At 52.3% G+C, this 22,357-nt stretch overlaps 1 protein-coding gene across 2 annotated transcripts in view; it reads right to left on the reverse strand.

Moving 5' to 3' along the window:
* Positions 1 to 15,438, reverse strand: part of ARK2C (arkadia (RNF111) C-terminal like ring finger ubiquitin ligase 2C) — a 52,553-nt gene extending 37,115 nt beyond the window's left edge. For both annotated transcript variants that reach the window (XM_036403581.2, XM_036403579.2), the window contains exon 1: positions 15,344 to 15,438. In XM_036403581.2, the coding sequence (XP_036259474.1) occupies positions 15,344 to 15,404 (61 nt within the window). In that variant the 5' untranslated portion in view covers positions 15,405 to 15,438. The remainder of the gene's footprint in view (positions 1 to 15,343) is intronic.
* Positions 15,439 to 22,357: the final 6,919 nt, after the last annotated feature.

Below are 22,357 nucleotides of genomic sequence, written 5' to 3' on the forward strand. Positions count from 1 at the left end.
GACACCTTCCACTGTCCCAGGCTGCTCCAAGCCCCATCCAGCCTGGCCTTGGGCACTGCCAGGGATCCAGGGGCAGCCACAGCTGCTCTGGGCACCCTGGGCCAGGGCCTGCCCACCCCCCTCAGAATAAAAAAATTTTCTTCCTGAAAATGTTCTTCCTACTCAACTCTTTATGGGACAGCTGGGACAGATCAAAAACCGTAATGAAAATAATCCTAGATTTTCCACTTATACTGTCAGTTCACAATGTAACTGGACCTTTAGAGAGCAGAAAAAGATTACAAGGGTTTTTTTCCCCCCCAGTGCTAACTGCTGAACCCAGGAGAAGACTTCTGCCTGGGTGGAAATAAAAGAGCACAAATAACACTAACCCATGTAATATCCACTGGATGGGGGTTCTGGCAGTTATCAAGCAGAGGAGAGAGGAGCAGCAATTACAAAGCAGTATTTCAGATTAAACCCAGCTCTGAGGGGAAAAAAAGTAACATCTGTTTGAGACACAAAACCTGTTGACACCTCAGAACTCCCAGTTATATACAAAAAGGAATTAAATTTGGGATCTGAACTTCTCAGTGATGTTAATTAAAGGCTGGCACCTCTAGAACATCAGATGAGCCACACACTGAATTTCTAAAATCTTTCTGGTGCTTTTGAGAGCGATGGACTACAAAGCATCTAACCCTTCCCCTCCCTTCAGAAAAAGCATTTTGAGCAAGCAAATCAATCTGAACCCCCAGTTAGGAGCTCTGGGCTGGTTCAGAAGCTGCCCAACATTTGGCAGGTCTGCAAACATCAAGCCCTTGAAGAGGTGTCTGCTGGCTGTCCCCAAGCCCTGAATACCATCACCCAGGAAGCTGGTGGACAAAATCCTAATTCCTGACTTTTTTGTACATTCAGAATGGGAGCAAACAGCCTCAGGTTGTGACAGGGGAGGTTTAAATTGGATGTTAAGAAAATATTTCTTCACTGAAGGAAGAAATTTTCAGGTCAGACTTTAGAATGGGCTGCACAAAGGGCAGTGTTGGAGTCCCCATCCCTGGAGGGGTTTGAAAGCCCTGTGGATGTGGCACTTGGGGACATGGGTCAGTGGTGGCCTTGGCAGTGCTGGGGGAATTGTTGGACTCCATGATCCTAGAGGATTTTCCCCAACTTTAAGGATTCTATGATTCAATGGTTTTGAAGTGGGCTCACCCCTACTTTTTACAGCAACAACAAAAGCTGTGCGGAGGGCAAACTTCCTCTGGGACCCTGAGCTCAGACGTGCTCCTGAATGCCCCATTTTCTCAAAGACAAGGGGTGGCTCATTCAGAAAGGTGCCCAGCCCTGCAGAGCAGCTCAGCAGGCTGGACCAAGGTCTCCTTTCCTCTCAATTTTGCAGGAACCAGCCAACAACCTCCTCCACGCCAGCCTGGAGGTGGAGACCCACAGTGCTCCTGACCATCACCAAGCTTCCCCAGACCAGTGTGGGATTTCTCTCTGTGTTGCTGTTTTTCCCTGACATTCTGGTCCATCACCTGCTGCCCTAAGAACTTCCTGAGCTTCTCTCTGTGTGTTACCCTGCCTCCTCCCCTATCACCCAGCACTTCCACAACAGAGCTCAGCTAAAATCTCCCCCGCAGATGAAAACTTCCCAGGAATTTTAAGCCCTGCTCTTTGCAGAGAGATACCTTTCTCCCCCAGGCAGGTTGTGTGCCCTGACAGACAGAAAAAGCAACTCCTACAGCTGATGGGCTGCACCCCACCCAACCCCAACTCAGATGTGGGGAGCACACCACTCACCACGGGTGTTGATAACAACAAATCACTTTTCATTGGCTTTTTGGTGCCTGAACCTTGGCAAACACTTCACATTTCCACCATGCTGTTGTGCTCTGGGCTCTCATCTCTTTAATTTCTTTCTTTCTTTCTTTCTTTCCTTTTTTTTTTTTCTTTTAATCTCGAAGTCTCATTATATTTGTTGGCTTTCCCAAAGCTGCAGCTCCCTGGCGTGATGCAAAGTGTGCACGTCATGGCATCACTAGAAAAGGGCTCGTTCTCTTTTGGGGGTGAAAAAACCCCAACAGCAAACAGGATCTGGGGTTGTTATGGACTGGAGAGGGGCACTCTGGCTCAGGGGCAGGGTGCCCCTCTGCACACCCACCTGCTCCATTAAACTTACCTCCATCAGGCTGCATTCAAAAAGGGCTCCCAGGGCATCTGCAGAGGTGGCAGCTCCAAGCAGGGGTTGTTGGGTGCCCTGGTGCATCTCTCCTGCCCTGCACCACCCTGCTGCCAGGCCCTGGCACCTCTCTGATGCCCTCTGCCCCTCGTGCTGGCCTGGATGTCACCTCTACCTGCAGGGAATGCTGCCAGCCAGTCGGGTTTCTGCAGAGCATCTCCATCCCTGTTTCCCATTTAAATTGCAGGGCATTAGGAAGGACCCCTTGCTGCTGCCCCACTCCCATCATGGGGCCAGAAAGCTGTGACCAGTTGTGCCATTGCAGCAAAAAGAGGAGAGGCACCAGTGCTCCCTGTTCTGTGAAAGAGCACCAGCCCTTCAGCACAGGGACTTCCTGCACAGCATCCATCAAAACCACCACCCCCACCAAAAGCAGTGTTTTCTGGAAGTGAAACTGGAAGAGGGATGTGAGCCGAGAGCCCACTTGGCACCACACCACGATGTTCCTTTCTCCTGGCCAAATAATGAACGTGGCTGCTCTTTAAAGCCAGTTATGAGAGAGATCTGCCCAGCTCTGTGCTCCCAACACCACTTATTACACCATCCATCACAGCCCAGAGGACAGGGCTTGCTCTTCAGCCTCCTCATCCCTTCAGCCTCCTCATCCTTCAGCCCACACGGAGCTCTCAGGGAGCTCTGGACACATGGAGAGCAGTTCCTTACCCTCGCCTACACCAACACCAGGCCAGTGCTGAAGCATCTCAATGTTTTCAGCAGGTTTGGGTCCCAGAGCCAGCACTAGCCATGAGGGAGATGTTGGTGCTTGGAGGAGGAATGTGAGGAATGAGCAACTCCTTGCATCCACAAGGGAAAGCACAGCAGGTACACATGGTGGGAAATGAGACAGGTAAAGGTGGAGAAGTCTAGTGAAGGTAATGCCAAGAGTGGTGCTGGCTAGGAGGAGGGCTAGTTTGGGTATCAGGGAAAGGCTCTTCCCCAGAGGGTGCTGGCACTGCCCAGGCTCCCCAGGGAATGGGCACGGCCCCGAGGCTGCCAGAGCTCCAGGAGCCTTTGGACAGCACTGCCAGGGATGCACAGGGTGGGATTGCTGGGGGTCTGTGCAGGGCCAGGGTGTGGATTTGATGATCCCATTTGATTTGTGGGTCCCTTCCAGCTCAGATGGATTCTCAGGCTACTCATGCAGCACACAACCAGGCTCAGAAGACATTTGCTGAGGAGCAGCAGAAGTTGAGTCTGCAGAGAGACAGAGGATGGGCCTGAGTCTGACAGTGCCAAGGCCAGCCCAGGGAGAACAGATCTCCCTCATGGCTCAGTTTCTCACAGGAAAAGGTCCAGTGAGAGATGCTGGGCTGTGGATAAGGAATCCCAGGACAAGGACACGGGTCCCACAAGGTCTGCATGATGCTTGAGTGTGCTGGTTTGGGCTGGGGTAGAGTTAATTTCCTACACAGTAGCTGTTACAGGGCTGTGTTTTGGGTTTTTGCTGAACATAGCGTTGATATCACAGAGATGTTTTTGTTATTGCTGAGCCGGGCTTGCACAGAGCCAAGGCCTTTGCTGCTTTTTGTGTGGCCACAGTGGTGAAGATAATATAAAGTGAGGGGAAGAAGGAGGAAGGGAGGGATGTTTGGAGTGGTGGTGTTTGTGTTCCCAAGCCACTGTCATGTGGGAGGAAGCCCTGCTCTCTGGAGATGGCTGAACACCTGCCTGGCTGTGGGAAGCACTGAATTAATTCTTTGGTTTTGCTTTCCTCATGTGCACACTTTTTGCTGTGCCTATTAAACTGCCTTTATCTCAATTCCCTCAGAAGTTTTCCAGCTTTTACCATTCTGATTCTCTCCCTGATCCTGCTGGTGGGGGATTGAGTGAGGGGCTGTGAGGGGCTGGATGGGGTTAAACCACAATGAACCACTGCAACATACCCCAAAAACTGCCCTGAGCTTCCCAGATATTAAGGTTTGGCCTGGATTTTCCTAAAGGGGCTAAAAATCACTCGTTGCAGGAAGAACAGAGAGAACACCAAGCAAACATACCCAGCATCCCAAACCCTCTCAGGAGGAACCGCTTCCTGTCCAAGGGAACATGCCTTCCTTCCCCCTGACACACACTCTATTTTTCTTATCCTGTGACTACCTCCTGGCAATATTTTCCTTTCCCAGGACACCCCTGCACCATCCAGAAGGAGCACCTGGGAAGCACCACAGCCATCTGTGGACCTGGCAGTGCATGACTCTCCCTGAAGGTGACCCAGGGCAAGATGACACATCCTGGCCCCCAAGGTGCCTCTGTGGTCTCCTGTGGCAGAGCACCCAGGATTTCCACTGGCAAGTTTGTAATCACACCTGCCAGACAGCTTTTCCTGCCCACAGCAAACAAGGCCATGGAGAAGGTGCTGTTTGCACCTGCAGGATGGCAGAGAATCACAGAATATCCTGAGTGGGATGGGAACCCACAAGGGTCATGGTGTTCATGTCTCTGCACAGACCCCCAACAATCCCACCCTGTGCATCCCTGGCTGTGCTGTCCAAACCCTCCTGGAGCTCTGGCAGCCTTGGGAATGTGCCCATTCCCTGGGGAGCCTGGGCAGTGCCCAGCACATTCTTGGGGAAGAGCCTTTCCCTGATATCCAGACCTCAGCCCTAACACAGCTCCAGCCATTCCATGGGTCCTGTCCCTGTCACCAGAGAGGAAATATCAGTACCTGCCCCTCCTCTCCCCCTCACAAGGATGTTGAAGACAGCAATGAGGTCTCCCCTCAGTCTCCTCCAGCTGAGCAGACCCAGTGCCCTCAGCTGCTCCTCACTCAGCTTCCCCTCAAGGCCCATCACCTCCCTGTGGCTTTCTTTGGTTGCTCTCTAACAGTTCAATGTCTTTTTTTATGCTGTGGCACCCAAAAGTGCCCTCAGCACTTGAGGTGAGGCTGCCCCACCCCAGAGCAGAGCAGCAGAGACCGAGCTGGGTGAGACCAGTGAGGAGCAGAGCAGTGGTGACACATCCTGGTCAGGATTTCCACTCTCACTGTCATTTTGGAAATGACCTCTGGCCCTTCCCCAGCCTGGAAACTCATCCTTGATGCCAATGGAGGTGAGGAGGAGGGAGGAGCAGGGGCTGACATGGCCTTCCTCATTTTGTGACCTCCCACGCCTTTGCAAGACTCATCTCAGGCATTATTAAAGCATTTTCTGTTGATTAGATAAATTTGATGGTTTCACAGTGCAAGAAAACAAAGGCAGTCTATTCCTGACCATTACATGCTTCCCAAAACACCTAACCCACCTCTAAGATACTTTAAAAATTATGTCAAAGTCAAACATTTGTGTATGAAAAACCCAATTTAAAAATCATGATGAATTGGTTTTATTCCCTCCATCCAGCTGGTGCTGTTTCATTTTTTGTCATAATATAGAATTTCACTTCTGGGGCTGTGGCCTATTTCATCTCCCTTCAAATGAACCATTTAAAAGCCTCTCCCCACCCTCTCATTTTGTTGAAAAACTCAAGGACAATATAAACCCAGAAAAATAAATTTTCAGCCAGTGAACTGGAAAATAATCATCATCATCAAAACCAGATATTCTTGTTTTCTAGTCCCTGGCAACTCAGTTCAATAGAACTGCCACCAGCTGAGCTGCTGGCCCACCACCCACTGCTCACCCATGCACTCCCCTGGTGCTGTGGGGACTGGACATTCCTTGCCTTGGGGCCCAATATCCATGCCACACTCCAATTTTCAGCTCACAGTTTGAAGGAAAAGCCTTGGAGGCAAGAGTGTGGCCACCACTGGTCAATATACTGCAGGAGGGAGGCAGGCAGAGCTGAGCAGCAGATTAAGGATAGAGATAGGTTTTGCTGCTGCAATCATTTAGACTGAAAAGACCTCTAAGATCATGTCCAAACACTCCCCAGCACTGCCAAGGCCACCACTGACCCATGTCCCCAAGTGCCACATCCACACAGCTTCTAAATCCCACCAGGGATGGGGGCTCCATCACTGCCCTGGGCAGCCTGTTCCTAAGCTTAATGACCCTTTCCATGAAAAAAATTCCCCAATATCCAACCTGAGCCTGCCCTGTCCCAGCCTGAGGCCGTTCCCTCTGCTCCTGTTACTGTTCCCTGGAGCACAGCCCGACCCCCCCGGCTGTCCCCTCCTGTCAGGAGCTGTGCAGAGCCACAAGGGCCCCCCTGAGCCTCCTTTGCTCCAGGCTCAGCCCCTGCCCAGCTCCCTCAGCCTCTCCTGGGGCTCCAGCCCCTTCCCAGCTCCGTTCCCTGCCCTGGACACGCTCCAGCCCCTCAGGGTCTCTCTTGTCCTGAGGGCCCAGAGCTGTCCCCAGCACTGGAGGTGCCTCAGCAGGGCCGGCACAGGGGACAGGACATGACACTGCCCTGGGGCTGTGTCACAGCCTGGCTGGCTCCCAGAGACCATCTGCTACAAATATTGAATCCCTACTTCCCATGAAGTAGCCAGACATAACCTGGTGATGGGAAATAGAGTGTAACTCTTCTATTTTCCTTTGCTTTTTTAAAATTGACTTTATCTCAACAACTTCTTTTCCATTTCATTTTCTCCCCCTGTCCTCCTGATGGAGAAGCTGGGTGGGCATCTGGTGTCCAGTCAGGATCATCCCACTGCAGTTTCCACAGGAATTTCCCACTCAGACCAAGGAGGGCTGAGCAAAAACAGCTCCCCAAATGCTTTTGGTGCACACTGGATAACATTTTCTCTGTTCAGGCTCCTGGAGATCTGCCTGTAGCCCTTTGATCTCAAAGGAGGCTGTGCACAAAGGGGAGAGTTTGGGGCTGCCAATGGGTTTTGCAGGGAAGGGGGCATTTTTTACAGGGTTGCATGCAATGAGGCGTTCATTATAAAAAAAGAAACAACTTTGTAACAACCCCAAGCCCGCTATCTCTGTGCAGGAAGCCTCCTCATTCCTTATCTCAGCCCCAGGAGATTTGTGGGATATCACAAATAACAGCTGGTTAAGATAAGGTCTCTCTCCCAACACGCTGCTTGCTCCCAGCATCTGTAAAGCCTCATCCTGATGGACCTGAATGGACCAGTGCCTGGAGCTGCTACATCTCATCCCTTTTCAGTCCAACCCTGCTCTTTTCTAGACGTTTTGAGCAAATACTGTGAGGGCTCTTCCCTGCATTTCCATGCCTTAGGCACCCATCTCCAAACCCTCCCAAACACCCTCACCTACCATCAGGGGAGCTCAGCCACCAAAGGCGCTCAGTTTTGGCACGGCAAAACTTAATCCACTCCCTGCCCCTTCCAGCTCCTAGCACAGAGGGAATCCCTTAATTTCAATGAGGAAAACCCCGCCAAGGAGGAGGGGAGCTGTCAGGATCCCCCCCATGCTGACACGAAACCAGCAAACAAGGTGTTTATAGCCCAGTGATTCATAATACTGCAGTTTGCAGGAAACGTAGTGCCATTCATGGTTAAGAAATTCTCTTGTTTTCTGCTAAATATATAAAATAATCACTCATTCCCTGAGCAGCAGATGCAAATTACACCTAGCATTAGCCTCGTATGCCAACTGCTATAATTCTGGTGCAGCATGAAGCTGTTTCCCAAGGCTTTAGAAGTCCCTTAATCTGCCTTCTGACGTCAAATGACAAATTTCTTGCCTGGGATCATTAACGGGATGACTAATGAAAGCTGATAAGTGAATTTATAAATGAAATTAAAGATATTAATATTAAAGGCCAGGCTACAAGGGAGAGAAGTGTGGATTTAGCAAACCAAAACAAGCAGCGTGGTAATCTGCATGAGATTTACAGCTCCTATCCTGACAGGCAAACGAGTGGTATTTTCCGCCTGGAGGTTGTGGAAGCTGCCAGGCTTGATGGACACTTCTCCTGAAGCATCACCACCCCCATTACCTTCAGACGCTGACTGAGATTTAAAAAGCTCCTGCTCAAGTTTAACTGCAAATGCCAAAGCAGGGATTAGTGCACCCCAATAGTCTTTGCAAAGATAGCTTCACCACCAAACCCTCCTGCAAACAAAATACCTTTACTCTGCTGCCAACTTTTTTTTTTTCTCTCTCTCTCTCTCTTTTAAGATAAAAACACACCTCAGACTAGATTCTCATCTTATTCACCCCAGTATAAATGCCAAGCAACTCCTTTAAAAGCTGAGGAGTTTTGAGTTTTTTTGGGTTCATGCACGTACAAACAAGTTCAGGCCTTGCCAGATGGGAATCCAACCCCACGTCCAGGCAGCTTCACCATGAACCCACAGCTCCTTCCAGACTCCAGCTGCTCCTCACTGAGGCTTGGGGCCCTCAGGAGAGTCTGCTCAAGTACCAGCTCCCACCAGCTGGTGATGGTCAGCCATGAATGGACCACACAAACCTCCTGCATTGCCCCAGGGCATGCAGGCAAACACAGGCACCTCCTCTGATATAAAACAAAAAAAAAAAAAAAAAAGAGAGAAGAAAGCTTCCTTTTGTCTGCAGATGCCCCGTTTTCAGCAGAGGCAGCATCAAAACTGGCTAGCTAGTTGGGCAAGTGGTCATGAGGGGTGACTCCTCATGCACCCACAGCCTCCAAAAATCCCAAGATCCTGTGGGAAGTATCAGTGCCTCCATCTGGCAGCGAGATTGAAAGAAGAGTCAGATGCCACCAGGAGAATGAGGAATCCTAGAGACATAGAGGAAGCACAGCTGGGGAGGGCACATTTGTTACAGGGATGTTTCCCAATCCCTTCCTTCACTGGAGGAACCCAGGGTGGGGAGCAGCTGCAGCAAGACAGATGTCCCAGGAATGGTTTTATTGAATGCCTTTTAGAGACACGTTCCAGCCTGGAAAAAAGGACAAGAGAATGTTTCCACAGCCACTCTTAGCTCCAGAGCTGGACATATGGTTTGGTAGGCTGTCCAGTTCCATCAGTCCTGCTCAAAAAAGTCCCAGAAGGTGCCCATGCCTGGTGCTCTCCTTGTTTGGGGACACATTTGCTCTTTGGACCATTTGGGAAAGGACATGGAGGGGTGGAGCATGGCAACAGCTCCACAGCACCGCTCAGGCCTTCCAGAGGGAGGAAAAAAGAGGAAAACCAGCACCAGCCAGTGGCTCTGACTGAGCTGAGGGTCACCCACACTTCGGGGTGTCACTTCCACACAGGGCAGCCACTGGGAGCAGCTGGGACCCCAGGGATGTGATAAGAGACACACAGATACCTGGATCCTTCACCCAAGTACCAAAATCCTCACCCAAACATTTCCCTGCAGGTGTGCCCTCACTTCACAGGCTCCCAGCCCACAGGGCTGCCCCTTACTCTCTCTTTGTCCCCACAACCTGCACCTTTGCTGCTTCCAGCACTTCTTTGCTGCTGACCCCACTGGGTGCAGTCCCTCAAGCCAATGAAGAGATTCTGTTCATTAAAGAGCCACAAGCCACACACACAGAGCTCTCCTGCAGGCACATTTTGCAGCCTTTAAAGGGAGGGAGAGAAAACAACAGAGGTTAAGGACACTTACCAAGAGGGATCCACGACAGCATGGGCCAACCAGCCCAATCCAGCTGGGGCTGGGAAATGCAAAGGACCATCAGGCAGGAAAATGTGTGAGAAAAGGTCCTGGGAGACTGCAAAACTGAGCAGAGGAGGAGCAGAAAGGGTTAAGAAAAGGTGGAGAGGAGGCATGGAGCAGACAAGGGTTTGCTTTCCCTCCATCCTGGCTGCTGCTGAGCTCTCCAGCACAGGAGCCCAGTCCTTGCCACCACCAGGACCTGTTGCAAGAGGCTAAGGAGTGATTGCACCTTTTTTTTTTTTTTTTTTGGTGAGAATTTAACCTTTCTCAAAAGACAGAGTTTTCTCACTAAGAAGGTGAGTAAGACAAGACCACACAAGGATTTAACTTGTGGATCTCCCATGGGGTCCTGTGCAGAGTTGCTTGGGAAACCACTTTGCCAATCCCAACTGCAGACCAACCCACTCCATCTACCCAAAATCAACCAAAAAAGGGAGAAAATTACCATTTTCCCCACTGGGTGTTGTCCCCCCTCTCACTGCCTCCCTGCAGGTCCCCGCCCTGCAGCCCCACATTCCCCTTCTGCTTCTCAAACCCCCACATCAGCTGAAACACCTGCTGACTGCAGACTTGTGAGTTTTGAGGACCAAGTTGGCCATAAGCAGCACCTTGAAGCTCTACATTATGTGAAACCCCTTAAGATTAAAGCCTCGTGCTATCACCCAGCTCCAGGAGCTGCAGGGTTATGCAGGAACACCCAAATTCCATGAGATGCCTGAGAGTCACAGCATTTGGCAATGCCATCACACCTCTTCCAATTGCCAAACCAACTCTGCTCCTGGGGGTTACAGATATTGAAGACAATTTAATACAGGAGAAGTTGCAAATCTTCCCTTGGATTTCTCACTCATTAATTTAAAGCCTCCCAAAACGAGCACTCCCAGGTTAAGGGTGGGAAGGGCTTTTCTCTGCTGACCTGCTGCAGCACCTGTCCCTTTTTGAACACCTCTGGAGAGAAGAATCTTCCAGTTTAGACATGAGGTGCCCCAGTGCATGGTTCGGAGTTAAACCAGCACATAAAGGGGTGGGATGTCCATGTCCTTGCTACCCCCAAAAGAGCTGTATTCCCCTGTCCTTCCACCTCTGCACCCCCAGTGGTTGTCACCATCGTCCCTCTGGTCAGGGGAGACGCATGAGCCAGTCTTGGATGTCCCAAGTGCCCCCCGAGGTACCTGGGGGGGTTCCTCCTACATCTTTTGGGGCAGTGCCTGCCCCAGCCATGCTCCATCCTCCCCTTTCAGCTACCAAGGAGCTGCCCAGGTTATGAGCAGGGTTTGAAGCTACAACAGAAACGAAACTCAAGACTTACTCTAGGAAAGTCCTTCCAGAAAGGTCACAGAGGAGGAGTCGGGGCGGCTCTGCGAGGACACCCACACTCTGCCCAGGGCACCCCGAGCAGCCTGGGCTGTGTCCCCACCGTGTCCCCAGCACTCCGTGCCCCTGCACCAGAGCAGCTCCGGGGATTTGTGGCAGACACACCCCCTCGAGCACCCCCGAGCTTCACAGCTTCTGCTGCTGCCTCCCTCGCGCACCAACTCACCGGTTCTTAAATAACACACTTCCACGGGGCCAGATCCGCACGCAGCAAGGTAAATCCAGATCAGCTCTCTCTTTAGGCTCTGCTGATAATTCCCAGCATGAGCAAAACGTGAGCACTACTCGTTTCTGTTTCCTCTCAAAAAGGATGGAAGCTGTGCCACCAGCCCAGACCCCGTGTGAGACCCATCAGCCCAGCTCCCCTTTGCCATCATTAAGCGCGCACAGATGGGTGTGAGACCTTTACACAACCCTTACAGAAATGAACCTCAGAGCCCCTTTTGTCCGTGTTTGGGATTATCCTTCTCCCTGTTACTGAAAGGAGTTATTTAAGGGAGGCCAGAGATACAGGTTGGTGCTGGAGAGACGTCTAGGCTTTACAGAAATCACTGCATGTGCCTCCACACCCACAGCAGCACCACCAGCACGTGACCCACCTTGGATTTCCTCAGCCCACCGACGCTAAAACAAAAACAAAAACCAAAAAAAAAAGCCAAACAAAAAAAAAAAAAAAAACCAAACAAAAAAATCATTTTCTTTGTACCAGGTGACTTTTTCAGGACTCAAACGTGGCTTTTCCAGGGTGTCAAAGGAATTAAGTCATTAAAATGTGGATGAGTTTGATGGATTATGAGCTATGAAAGCCTGGTGGTTACTGACTAATAAGGCTGGGAGGTGGAGGAGGGGGGGATGCTTCCTCTTGTAAGGATGTGTTTCTAACAAGACAGGTCAAAAATATGATGCGGATGATAAATTGCTTTAAAAGTTGCCATTAACCCAGCAGTTTTGTGCATTATTAGATTACCAAGGCATCCTCGGAGTGGGCTGAGCACGCAGCCCTGCTCTGTAGCAGGGCTAATTTGCAGAGTGAGACCTGGGGGGGGTTGTCACGCTCGCTGCAGTGAATCCCCACTCCCAACAAAGGGGCAGCTGCCGGCAGGTGTCCGTGGAGGGGATGGGTTTATCCGTGTTGGGGTTTGGGCTGGGGGGAGAGGAGAAGGGGGATTTTTTTATTTTTTTCCCCCCCACGCCATAACCCGAATCTCATTGTCTCACGTGGCGTGGGGTTGGTGGGAGGGGGAAGGGGGGTTGAATTTAAAAAAAAAAAAAAAAAAAAAGGAAACGAAACAAAATCAAAAAAATAAAAAAAACGGGGGGTGGGGGGGAGGGTGGGAGAGGGGGGAGAAAATAATAAAAAAAAAAATCACATTGGAAAATGATCAGCCCCAACAGGCATGCATGTCTCCCTTCATTCATGCAAGCGAGAAGCACAGCCTCCCTCCTCGGGATGTGTATGGGGACGTGTCAGGCACGGAGGAGCTCAGCGCTGGCCCGGGGCGAGGATGGAGCGAGAACAAAGGGCCACGGCATACACTACATCCAGGGGGGAGCAGGGGGCACCCCACCGGTGCTCATACAGAGGGGGACAGGATGGCCAAACAGTCACCGAGGTACACGGAAAAGGAAATATGGAGAAGGAAATCATAAATAAATGTTTATAGAGAAAACCAACCAAACTCAGGATAGAGCTAGGAGAGAGGTGGAAAGGCACAGCCTTGCGAAATGATGCGTCTCTGGGAGGGATGCTGGGGTAAAGGCAGGGCGGGCTGCAGGAGCCACTGGCTTTTGTTTTGCTTGCCAGCGGCTCCTCGTGAAATTTTAGCGGGTGGGAACCACCGACCTGCTGAATTTGTCTTCCTCTCATTAAAGACCAATCACCAATGCTGCGTCTCCCCCCCCGCTTCTGTGGAAATGTAATTAAAGACAAGATGCTCCCCCCGCCTCCCCTCCCAGCCCCGTCTCCTGGCTTTGGGAGCCCTGACTTCCCTCAGCTCCTCGTGGCATCCAAGCCAAAACGGGGAGGTTTTACGGGACCCCTTTGCAGACCTGGGAGAGGAGGTCAGCTGCAGGCACAAGGAGAGGTGACCACTATCATTATCATCGCTTTGCAGCCGCAGCAAAGCTGCTCGCTGACCGCAATTCATCCATTCCTCCATGCTTCCAATATTTTAAGGCTCCCCGTGACTTTTTCTCCCAACCCCATAGTTTGCCTTCTTTTTTTTTTTTTTTTTTGACCAAATCGAGTTTTTATTCAGAAGATGGTGGGCCTGGAGGCTTCGAGCAGGAAAAATGTAGTTACAACATTAGCAGCTGGGACGTTTTTACGAGCCCTGCCTTGCAGGGGTCTAGTGGAGATATTTATAGCGTGCCAGTCGCCCCGGGACCGAGGCACGGCAACTCCTCGCCTGGCAGATGGTGGGCAGGGCACTCGCAGAGATGTATACGTTTAAAATATACAGCTTAAAGATCGGAGGGGTTTTTTTTAATTTTTTTTTTTTTTTTAATATACAGGTTGGTTTACCTCTTGTTAATCAGGACTTTAGAAAAATAAACAATTCCCCCCCCATCCATACAGAGGGATCAGTCTGGTAAGGAAGGTGTAATGTTGTAACTAGAATGAATAAGCAGCAGACCCTTCATCAATTTCTTTTTTTGATTAATAATGAGGGATTTGACTTTTTTTTTTTTTGGCTGTTCTGCGGTAAAACCAGAATTCTGCATCAGCACAACAGCAATAGGGACTGTGCGCTGGGAAGTATGTACACACAGACTAATGCTGAGGGTAGATATGGGATAGGAAGTGGGGGGGAAAAAAAATGTATTTAAAAGCCCCCATATCTGTTCTAAGAGGGAGAAAAAAATCCACTCACTCAAACCTCACGATGAGGGGAAAGCAAGGAAAAAATCTAAACAGCAGGATACGACAATAAATGGGAAAACAGCAATAGAAAAAGCACACTAGGTTAATATAGGAAAACTAGTTTCTTTATTGAGAGATCGTATATTAGTATTAGTGGAATCGTGTGTAACAATGTCATCATGCACACAATACAAAAAGGCAAGGCCCACCATGCTATGGAAGGGCAACAGAACAAAAGCAGCGTACACTGAGCAGATGTATAGGCTACAGCACATTACATTTCAGCAGGGTATGTCTCTACAGAGAGATTTACATCAGAAACTAGGTAATGTAAAAAAATACAGACCATGCTTTAGTTTTAGTACAAGAAAAAAGGTGGAGATACACAACCAAAGGATATTCGGTACAGAAAAAATTACCCACAAAATAAGAACAGGAAGTAATTTAGCACAGCAGAAAAAAATGTTATCCCTGTTTAATGGAAAACCATTTTGCCAGTCGTCTCTTTCGGCAGCCCGGTTTGTTTGGTTTTTTGGGTTTTTTTTGGGTTTTTTTTTTTTTTTTTTGGAGGGTGGGGGGTGTCGCTGGGCGGGTTGTCGGGGGTGTGCCGGCGGGACGGGACACTTGTGGCTGCAGGGAGGGCCGGGGCTGGGGGCGATGCCCGCGGGGACAGCGGTGTCACCGCGGGGACAGGGATGCTGCGCCCCCGGACCACACGCACCCCGCCGCCCGACTCCCCGCCAGCCCGATCCTGGGAACCGCGGCCAATCGCCGCGCTTCCCCTCCCCAAATTTAATGGGTTTTTGGAAGGTTTTTCAAGCAGGGAGGTGGGACCAGATGACCCCACCGTGGTGCCCTCCAAGCTCAGCCGCCCCGGGATTGTGGGTTTGGCCGCAATTCGGGGGCGTTTGGCCCCGCCGCACCCCAAAGAGACTCTGCGACGACGACCACAGCAAAACGAATCCACTTAACAGGAATTTACAGTGCAAATGTAACTCAGCTACTACACAGGATGGAGGTACAAAAATGGCTGTTATCGGCTACAGCTACGCTGGGATGGCCTGGTGGCTACGGTGAGGGGTGGGGGTGGGGGAGAGGGTAAATTAAAAAATAAAATAAAATCCGTAAAAGAAGAACGGGAGGGAAGGGGGGGAGGGTGGAACAGATCTACCGCAGTCGGGAGGTGCGGGCGGTAGGGGGGTCCCGAAGCGTGGCGTGTGTGGGGCGGCAGGCGCCCCAGAGAGGGGGACGCCGCCGGGCTGGGTGAGGTGCGCTGAGGGGAACGCTGAGGGGCAGCCCCCCCTTCCTGCCGCCGGGGACCCGGGACGCGCCGCCCCCCCTCGCCGCCGCCAGCGGCCCCGGGACGCGAACGCGCGTTGCCGGGAGCGGTACCTCTGTTGCGCACGGAGCCGAAGACGGGCAGCACCAGGTATCCGACGTGCACCAGGACCATGCTGCGGCCTTTGTGCCCCCCGGACGCGCCGGCGACTGGCGGCGGCCGCGCTCGGCCGGCACACAAAGGGGCGCGCGGCCAATAGCAGCGCGGGGGCCGCCGCCGGGACACGCCCCCCCGCCCGCCGCCGGCCAATGGGCGCCGAGGGCGGGGCGACCCGCGCGCGAGGGAGGCGCGCACGCGCGCGCGGCAGCGGCAGCGAGGTCGCGTGCGCGCGCACCCGCGCCCGCCGGTCCGGCCGTGCTTCCATCCGTCCGTCTGTCCGTCCGTCCGTCCGTCCGTCCATCCATCCTTCCGTCTATCTGTCTGCCCGTCCGTCCGTCCGTCCGTCCGTCTGTCTGTCCTTCCGTCTGTCCGTCCAGCCATCCATCCTTCCGTCTGTGTCTCCGTCCGTCCGTCCGTCCGTCCGTCCAGCCCTCCTTCCATCTGTCTGTCCGTCTGTCCTTCTGTCTGTCTGTCCAGCCATCCTTCCTTCCGTCCGTCCGTCCGTCCATCCATCCATCCATCCGTCTGTCTGTTTGTCCATCCATCCATCCATCCATCCATCCATCCATCCATCCATCCATCCATCCACACAACCACACCCCTGTCACCTGCACACCCAGACACACACCACAGACACCCTCAGAGCCCCCACAGACACCCTCAGACGGGGACACGGACACGGCCACACCCTCCCACGGGGACACGGACACGGCCACACCCTCCCACGGGGACACGGACACGGCCACACTCCCGTGCTCCTGCTGTCCCCTGCTCACAGCCCCGAGCTCTCCCACCCCACACACGCGTGGGTCACAGTCTGGGGTGCACATCCCTCATCCTGGTACTCGGGAAACCCTCAGGAGCAGGGCCACCGAGGGCTTGTGGCTGTCCCCACCCCAGTGCCACCGTCCCCACGCCCATCCGTGTCCCATCCCTGCTCCCCGCGGTGACACAGTGGCCCATTGTGTTGACGCCCCAGTTGCTGACAGAATTTATCCGCTGGGGCATCCCTGACCTAAAACGGCTCTGGCCGAGCCCGGAGGGGCGCGGAGAGCGCTGGAAACCCCTGGGAGCACGGAGCCTCCCCCCTGCTGCTGCCCTTCAGCCCCCAAAAACCCCAAACAGCACACATCATCTCCATTCCAAACTGTTTTAATGGACTCGGAGCCCCCGTTGCGCAGGAGGGATTTCTGGCAAAGCGCAGCATCCAGGGAATATCATTTCACCCCGCTGCAAAGCGACTTTTCCATGGCTTTCCCACCCTGCCCAGGCTGGTTTTATATTTTATTTCATTCGCCCCCATTCCCCCCGCCCGCTGCGGCCGCCGTCCCGCCGTGGGGAGCCCCCTTAATCCCGGTTTAGCCTTATCCGTGCCGTGCATCTGGCAGGTTTAAGCGCCCGGCAGCCTCTGGACGCGGATGTGCCATGGATTTGTCCGCCCGGATTATGGAATCGGGTCTGTCGCTGGGCTCCGCTTGTGGGTTTGTTGTTTGTAGGGGGGAGGAGGGGAGGGTTGGTTTGGTTTTTTGGTGGGTTTTTTTTTTTTTTTTCTCCTCCCGATCTGAATAAAAACGTGAGCTTGGTAACCTGGATCTGCGTAACCCCTTCCTTGCCCGTCCCACAGCCCCAGGGCAGATGCTGGGAAGGATTAACTTGATCCGCAGGGAGAGCTGCGAGCTCTCCCTGGAGCCTTCTCCAGAGCTGCAGCCTCCAGCCCAGAGGGCCCTTTTGGGCACATTCGCACAGCTGCTGCTCTGAGCTGCCCAAAACCGGCAGCAGGACAAGTTCCAGGTGCCCGCTGCCTCCCGGTGCCCATCCCATCGCATCCCAGCTCGGATTTGCCCTCCTGCCTTTCCCCCCAGTGCCCTCGGGAGGCTGCTCTGGCTCATGGGGGCTCTTGGCAGGGAAGGGCTGGATTTTGTCCCCTCCGTCACCGTGCTGCTGTGGGCATTGCCCACCCCAGGGCTCTGCCAGCCCTGCCAGGCAGCAAATCGTGATGTCCCAACAGCGTTAATATTTCCAAGAAAAGAGCAAAATTTGCTGTTTCATTTTTTTCTGCCTAGAATCCCAGAATGGTTTGGGCTCGAAGACAAATCAAAGCTTGACTAAAACCATGAGCAGGGACACCTTCCACTGTCCCAGGTTTCTCCAAGCCCCATCCAAACTGGTCTTGGACACTTCCAGGAGCAGCCACAGCCTCTCTGGGCACCCTGTGCCAGGGCATCCCCACCTTCACCACAAAAAACTCCTTCCTTACATCCAATCCAATCTAATTTCCCATGTTTATACCGTAATGAAACCCTTCCTGAGCCCCGTCTGCGTGGCAGCATGGAAACACACCCACTCCCCACGCATCTCTGTCAGCAGCAATGGGCCACCCCTGGCCCCTGGCGCGATGCCGAGCTGGCTGTGTCACACACACCCGGCAAAGGGACATCTCTTTAATCGCTAAAAACCCCGCAGGGCGCCCCGCAGCCCAACCCACGCGTGGATCCCACAGGGAGGGACGCCCACCGTGCTTCCCTGGCCCGTCCCCACCCTGGGGGTTTATGGAACGCGCTGCCATCCCCTCCGCGGTGCCCTGGGACGCTGCTGGCCCCGGGCCGGGCTGCAGCCCCTCCAGCAGCCCCAGTTGCCTCGGGCAGCTGCTCCCGTGGTCCCCGCAGTTGTCCCGGGCATTTCACGGGGCTCAGCCCCCGCCGCTGTCGCTTTGCATCTTCCCCGCCCTTCCCGGACACCCGATCCTCCGCAGATGCCGAAGGCACAGGTTGATGTTAAAATTAGCCCCTGGATCCCTCCTGCCCATCCCCAGAGCAGATTTTGGGGTGCAGCACCCCCCGTTTGGGGCATCCTCCTGCCTTTGCCGCGGGCTCAAAATCCCGCTCCTCCTGGATGCTCCCTGGCCTGCGGGTGTCCGTGAGACACGGGTGTCCCCGCGGGTGGCTCTTCTGGGCATGCTGCAGGCACAGGGGGATGTCTCACCCCTCGGTACCATAGGGAAGGAGTCTCCCCTTACCCGGGAGGATATCCAGGAGTTAAAAGGTGATCCAGGGCCACACGTGGCGCATCAGCACCATCCTGGGGCAGGTCTGGGGGTGACCTTCACTCCCAGAGCTGCCAGATCTGCCCCCCACCCTCTGCCTGTTGCAGACGTCCTTCACGAAAAATCCTTTCTTTAGGATTTTTCCTCCTAAGAAGCTGAGAAGCCTCAAAAACAAAATATGAACGTTGATTATCTGCTGCTGCAGAATGCAACAAGTGAATCTTTGATTGGCCCATGTTAGTTGTTTCTAGTTAATGGCCAATCACAGCCCAGCTGGCTCGGGCAGAGAGTCCGAGCCACAAACCTTTGTTATCATTCTTTCTTATTCTATTCTTAGCCAGCCTTCTGAGGAAATCCTTTCTTCTATTCTTTTAGTATAGTTTTAATGTAATATATATCATAAAATAATAAATCAAACCTTCTAAAACATAAAGTCAAATCCTCATCTCTTCCCTCAACCTGAGACCCCTGTGAACACGGTCACACTCTGCCCACCCTAAAGCCCTCTGCAATTTCACCCTGATATGGAATATTTCACCAACATTTCACTGCAAAACCAGGCTGGGTGAAACCCTTTGGGGGTGTCAGGATGGTCTCAACTGGCTCAAAAAACAATGAGTCCGTTTTCTTCAAATTTAGGGGATTTTTTTGGCTGGCCTCAGGCAGGACAGTGGAACAGCCCCCAGGGAAGGGCTTTATGCAGCAGTTTTGAGGCCCGTGGTTTGCTCCAGAGGGACAACTCACGCCGCCCTGAGGCCTTTTTATGGAATCCCAGAATGGTTTGGGCTGGGGGCCCCGAGGGTCTCAAGCCCCAGGCTGGGGAGGCACAAAGCCTGTGGGGCTTGGGGGAACAGCACTGGAGAACCTCCAGGGAAACTGGGGCTGAGAACACCTGCAGTTAAGGTAACATGGATAGAGAAAGGGCAAAAAAGGAGGGGAAATCTCTACAGCAAATAGCATTGCTCCATGCCTGGGAGCAGCAGCAACCCAAACACAAGTGGGGACTCAGAAACTGGAAGGGCTTTATTTGAGAATTTTTACACTGACATTTTATCTCAGGTTATTTTGCTGCTTTATTTTCTTTCTCCCTGGATTTTTTCCTCTTCTGCTTCTTGCCTTGTTTCTTTAGCAAAAAAAAAAAAAAAAAAAAAAGAGAGAGAGAGGCAATCTAGAGGAAATCATTACGCATTTGATTAAAGTGTAATATCTCAGCATTTCAATTTTCCAATTTTATAAAGTAAGAGATAAAATAAGAAGATGGGTGAAAACCTCAGCTCCAAAGAGCAGCCATTTGGGAGCAGAGAAAGGGAGAGAAAGAAAAGACTTTGCAATTATTTTGCTGTAGCCTGTTTCAGATGCGTGGCCCAGGAGGTGCTTTTTCCCTTTTCCCTGAAATAAGGATTTTTGGGAGCTCACAGCACTCGAAGGAACCCAGCACACATCCAGAGCCCTCCCCAGCTCATTTCAGGAGGGAGCACAATTTATGGTGGCAGAGGGGACGAGTCCAGGGCAGGGAACGGTGCTGGGAAGGGGCTGGAGCCCCAGGAGAGGCTGAGGGAGCTGGGCAGGGGCTGAGCCTGGAGCAAAGGAGGCTCAGGGGGGCCCTTGTGGCTCTGCACAGCTCCTGACAGGAGGGGACAGCCGGGGGGGCCGGGCTGTGCTCCCAGGGAACAGGGACAGGAGCAGAGGGAACGGCCTCAGGCTGGGCCAGGGGAGGCTCAGGTTGGATATTGGGGAATTTTTTTCATGGAAAGGGTCATTAAGCTTGGGAACAGGCTGCACAAAGGGCAGCGTTGGAGCCCCCATCCCTGGTGGGGTTTAAAAGCCACATGGATGTGGCCCATGGGGACATGGGTCAGTGGTGGCCTTGGCTGTGCTGGGGGAATGGTTGGACTCAATGGTCTTAAAGGGCTTTTCCAACTAAAGCCATTCAATGAGTCTATGATGCCCCATTTGTATCTTAACATTTTCCTTAATTATTTTTCTTTGGGGAATTTCATTCTCCATCTGTATGGGGGTGGCAGATGGCAAAACAGAGCTGGGGATTTTCTGACTGGTGGTGGTTGTTGCAGAATGGGAGCTGGTGGAGGTTCACTGCATTGAGTCCAAAGTGGGACACTGGGGCTGATTGAACCCTTCCTTTCAATCAGAGTTTTAAGCTCACAATACTCATTACTCCCTGTGTGCCTCCATAAGGTGAGGGCAGTTTTGGGCTTTAGGATGTGTCACACCCCCCTGTTTCAAGCAGAATGGCCCCAAATTCACCCTTTCTCCTCCATGCTGCCCTTATTTTTGGGGAGCAGAGGTTTTGGTGTGTTTTCCCCCCAGTGTTCTCCCCATCCCAGTATCCCAGCAGCTTCCTGCAGCAGCAGCTTTGGGATGCAACCAGGAACTGAGAAGAAAGGAAGGCCCTCTCCTGGAAACATGCTCTGCTGCAAAATCCCACAAATTCTGCCACTAATCAAGGACATTGAACTATTTTATTTATGAGATCTGGTCCTTGGTTTCCAATACCCAAAAATAAGGCAAGGTCAGCAACCCCTGTCCACATTCCCAGATCCTGGGCTTAATATCTGGAGAAAAGACTCACTAGTGGTTAATTACTTCAAAATCACAGCTGGATAATTTAATTTCAGTATTCCATCCAGATGATTTTATTTCTTTTGCTCTTCCCAGGGCCCTTTTCCCTGCCTTGGGATGGATGCTGGCTGCATGGACAGGGTCTCACCAAGGTGACTGGGGCCAGCACCGTTAGGAAAATTTAAAAAAAAAAAAAAATTGTTTTTTTCACATCCAGAAGCCCTTTTGCCTGTTTTTGAGGGCACTTTCCCTGTTCTGGGGGATGCAGGGGAGGGTGAGCCAGCAGCCAGATCCCGTATCCTCTGGCTCTGGTGCCATCTAGTGCCTTGCCAGGGGCTGCTTCCAGCCAGGGCTTCCTGAGAGAAAATATCAGCGGCCAAACTGCGGTAAAAATCATTGTTATTGCAAAAAGGGTGCTGCTGAGAGCCCTCATCGCCACCCACCCACCCCTCCCCAGCCTTCCTGTGGGGTTGGGAGCAGGCTGAGCCCAGCCTGGAGCCCCAGGAATTAAAGGGATTTCTCCCTGAGGCACAGGGAAGGAGAGGATGCAGGGGTAAAGCTAATTTTGGAGCATTTTGGATAATTTTAAGGGCATTTTAGAGTTTTTCTACACCCTTGGACAAGCTGGGAATTCTGGTCCAGGGCAAGACCTGACACTGGCCATCAAAGGATGAGGGAATGCTGCATCACCCCTCCAAAAATTTGGCTGTAGTATGCAATCCTGCCGCTTGCTGGGAAAATAAAGCACTAAACAAGAATTTTTTTTGAGTGTCAGGGAGCTCAGCCCCTCACAGAAAGCTCACTCCCTGCATTGTGCCATGCCCAGGTGGGACTGCTTTAATTAAAAGCCCTAATTCCTCCTTTTGACAAGCAGATGGAGGAAAGAGGGATTGTCCAAGGAGTTAAGGATTCCTCAGCTGCAAGTGGGATGGGGTTTTTAATGGCCTCAGGCTTTGTTTACACAGCTTCCCAACCACAGAAAATGCTTGGGAACTGTGGAGGTCTCCTAGGTGGGCACCGGGGGCTCATTCTCCTTTTGCTGGAGGGGGGTTGAACTAAACAACATTTTAAACTTGCCAGGCCTCTTCTGAGACATGTTGTGAGGTTGTTTTTGAAATTATCCCCTTTTATTAGGATTTGCTCAATACAGCCCCTCTGTATTCTGGTCTTGGTGTGTTACCTAGAGAAGAGAATATTCCAGGGACACCTCAGAGCCCCTGCCAGGGCCTCCAGGGGCTCCAGCAGAGCTGCCCAGGGACTGGGGACAAGGCCTGCAGGGACAGCACCCAGGCAATGGCTTTAAATGGAGAGAAGGCAGGGTTGGATGGGATACTGGGGAGGAATT

Source organism: Molothrus ater, chromosome Z (assembly GCF_012460135.2).
Source record: "Molothrus ater isolate BHLD 08-10-18 breed brown headed cowbird chromosome Z, BPBGC_Mater_1.1, whole genome shotgun sequence".
In the NCBI taxonomy this organism is placed as follows: Eukaryota; Metazoa; Chordata; class Aves; order Passeriformes; family Icteridae; genus Molothrus; species Molothrus ater.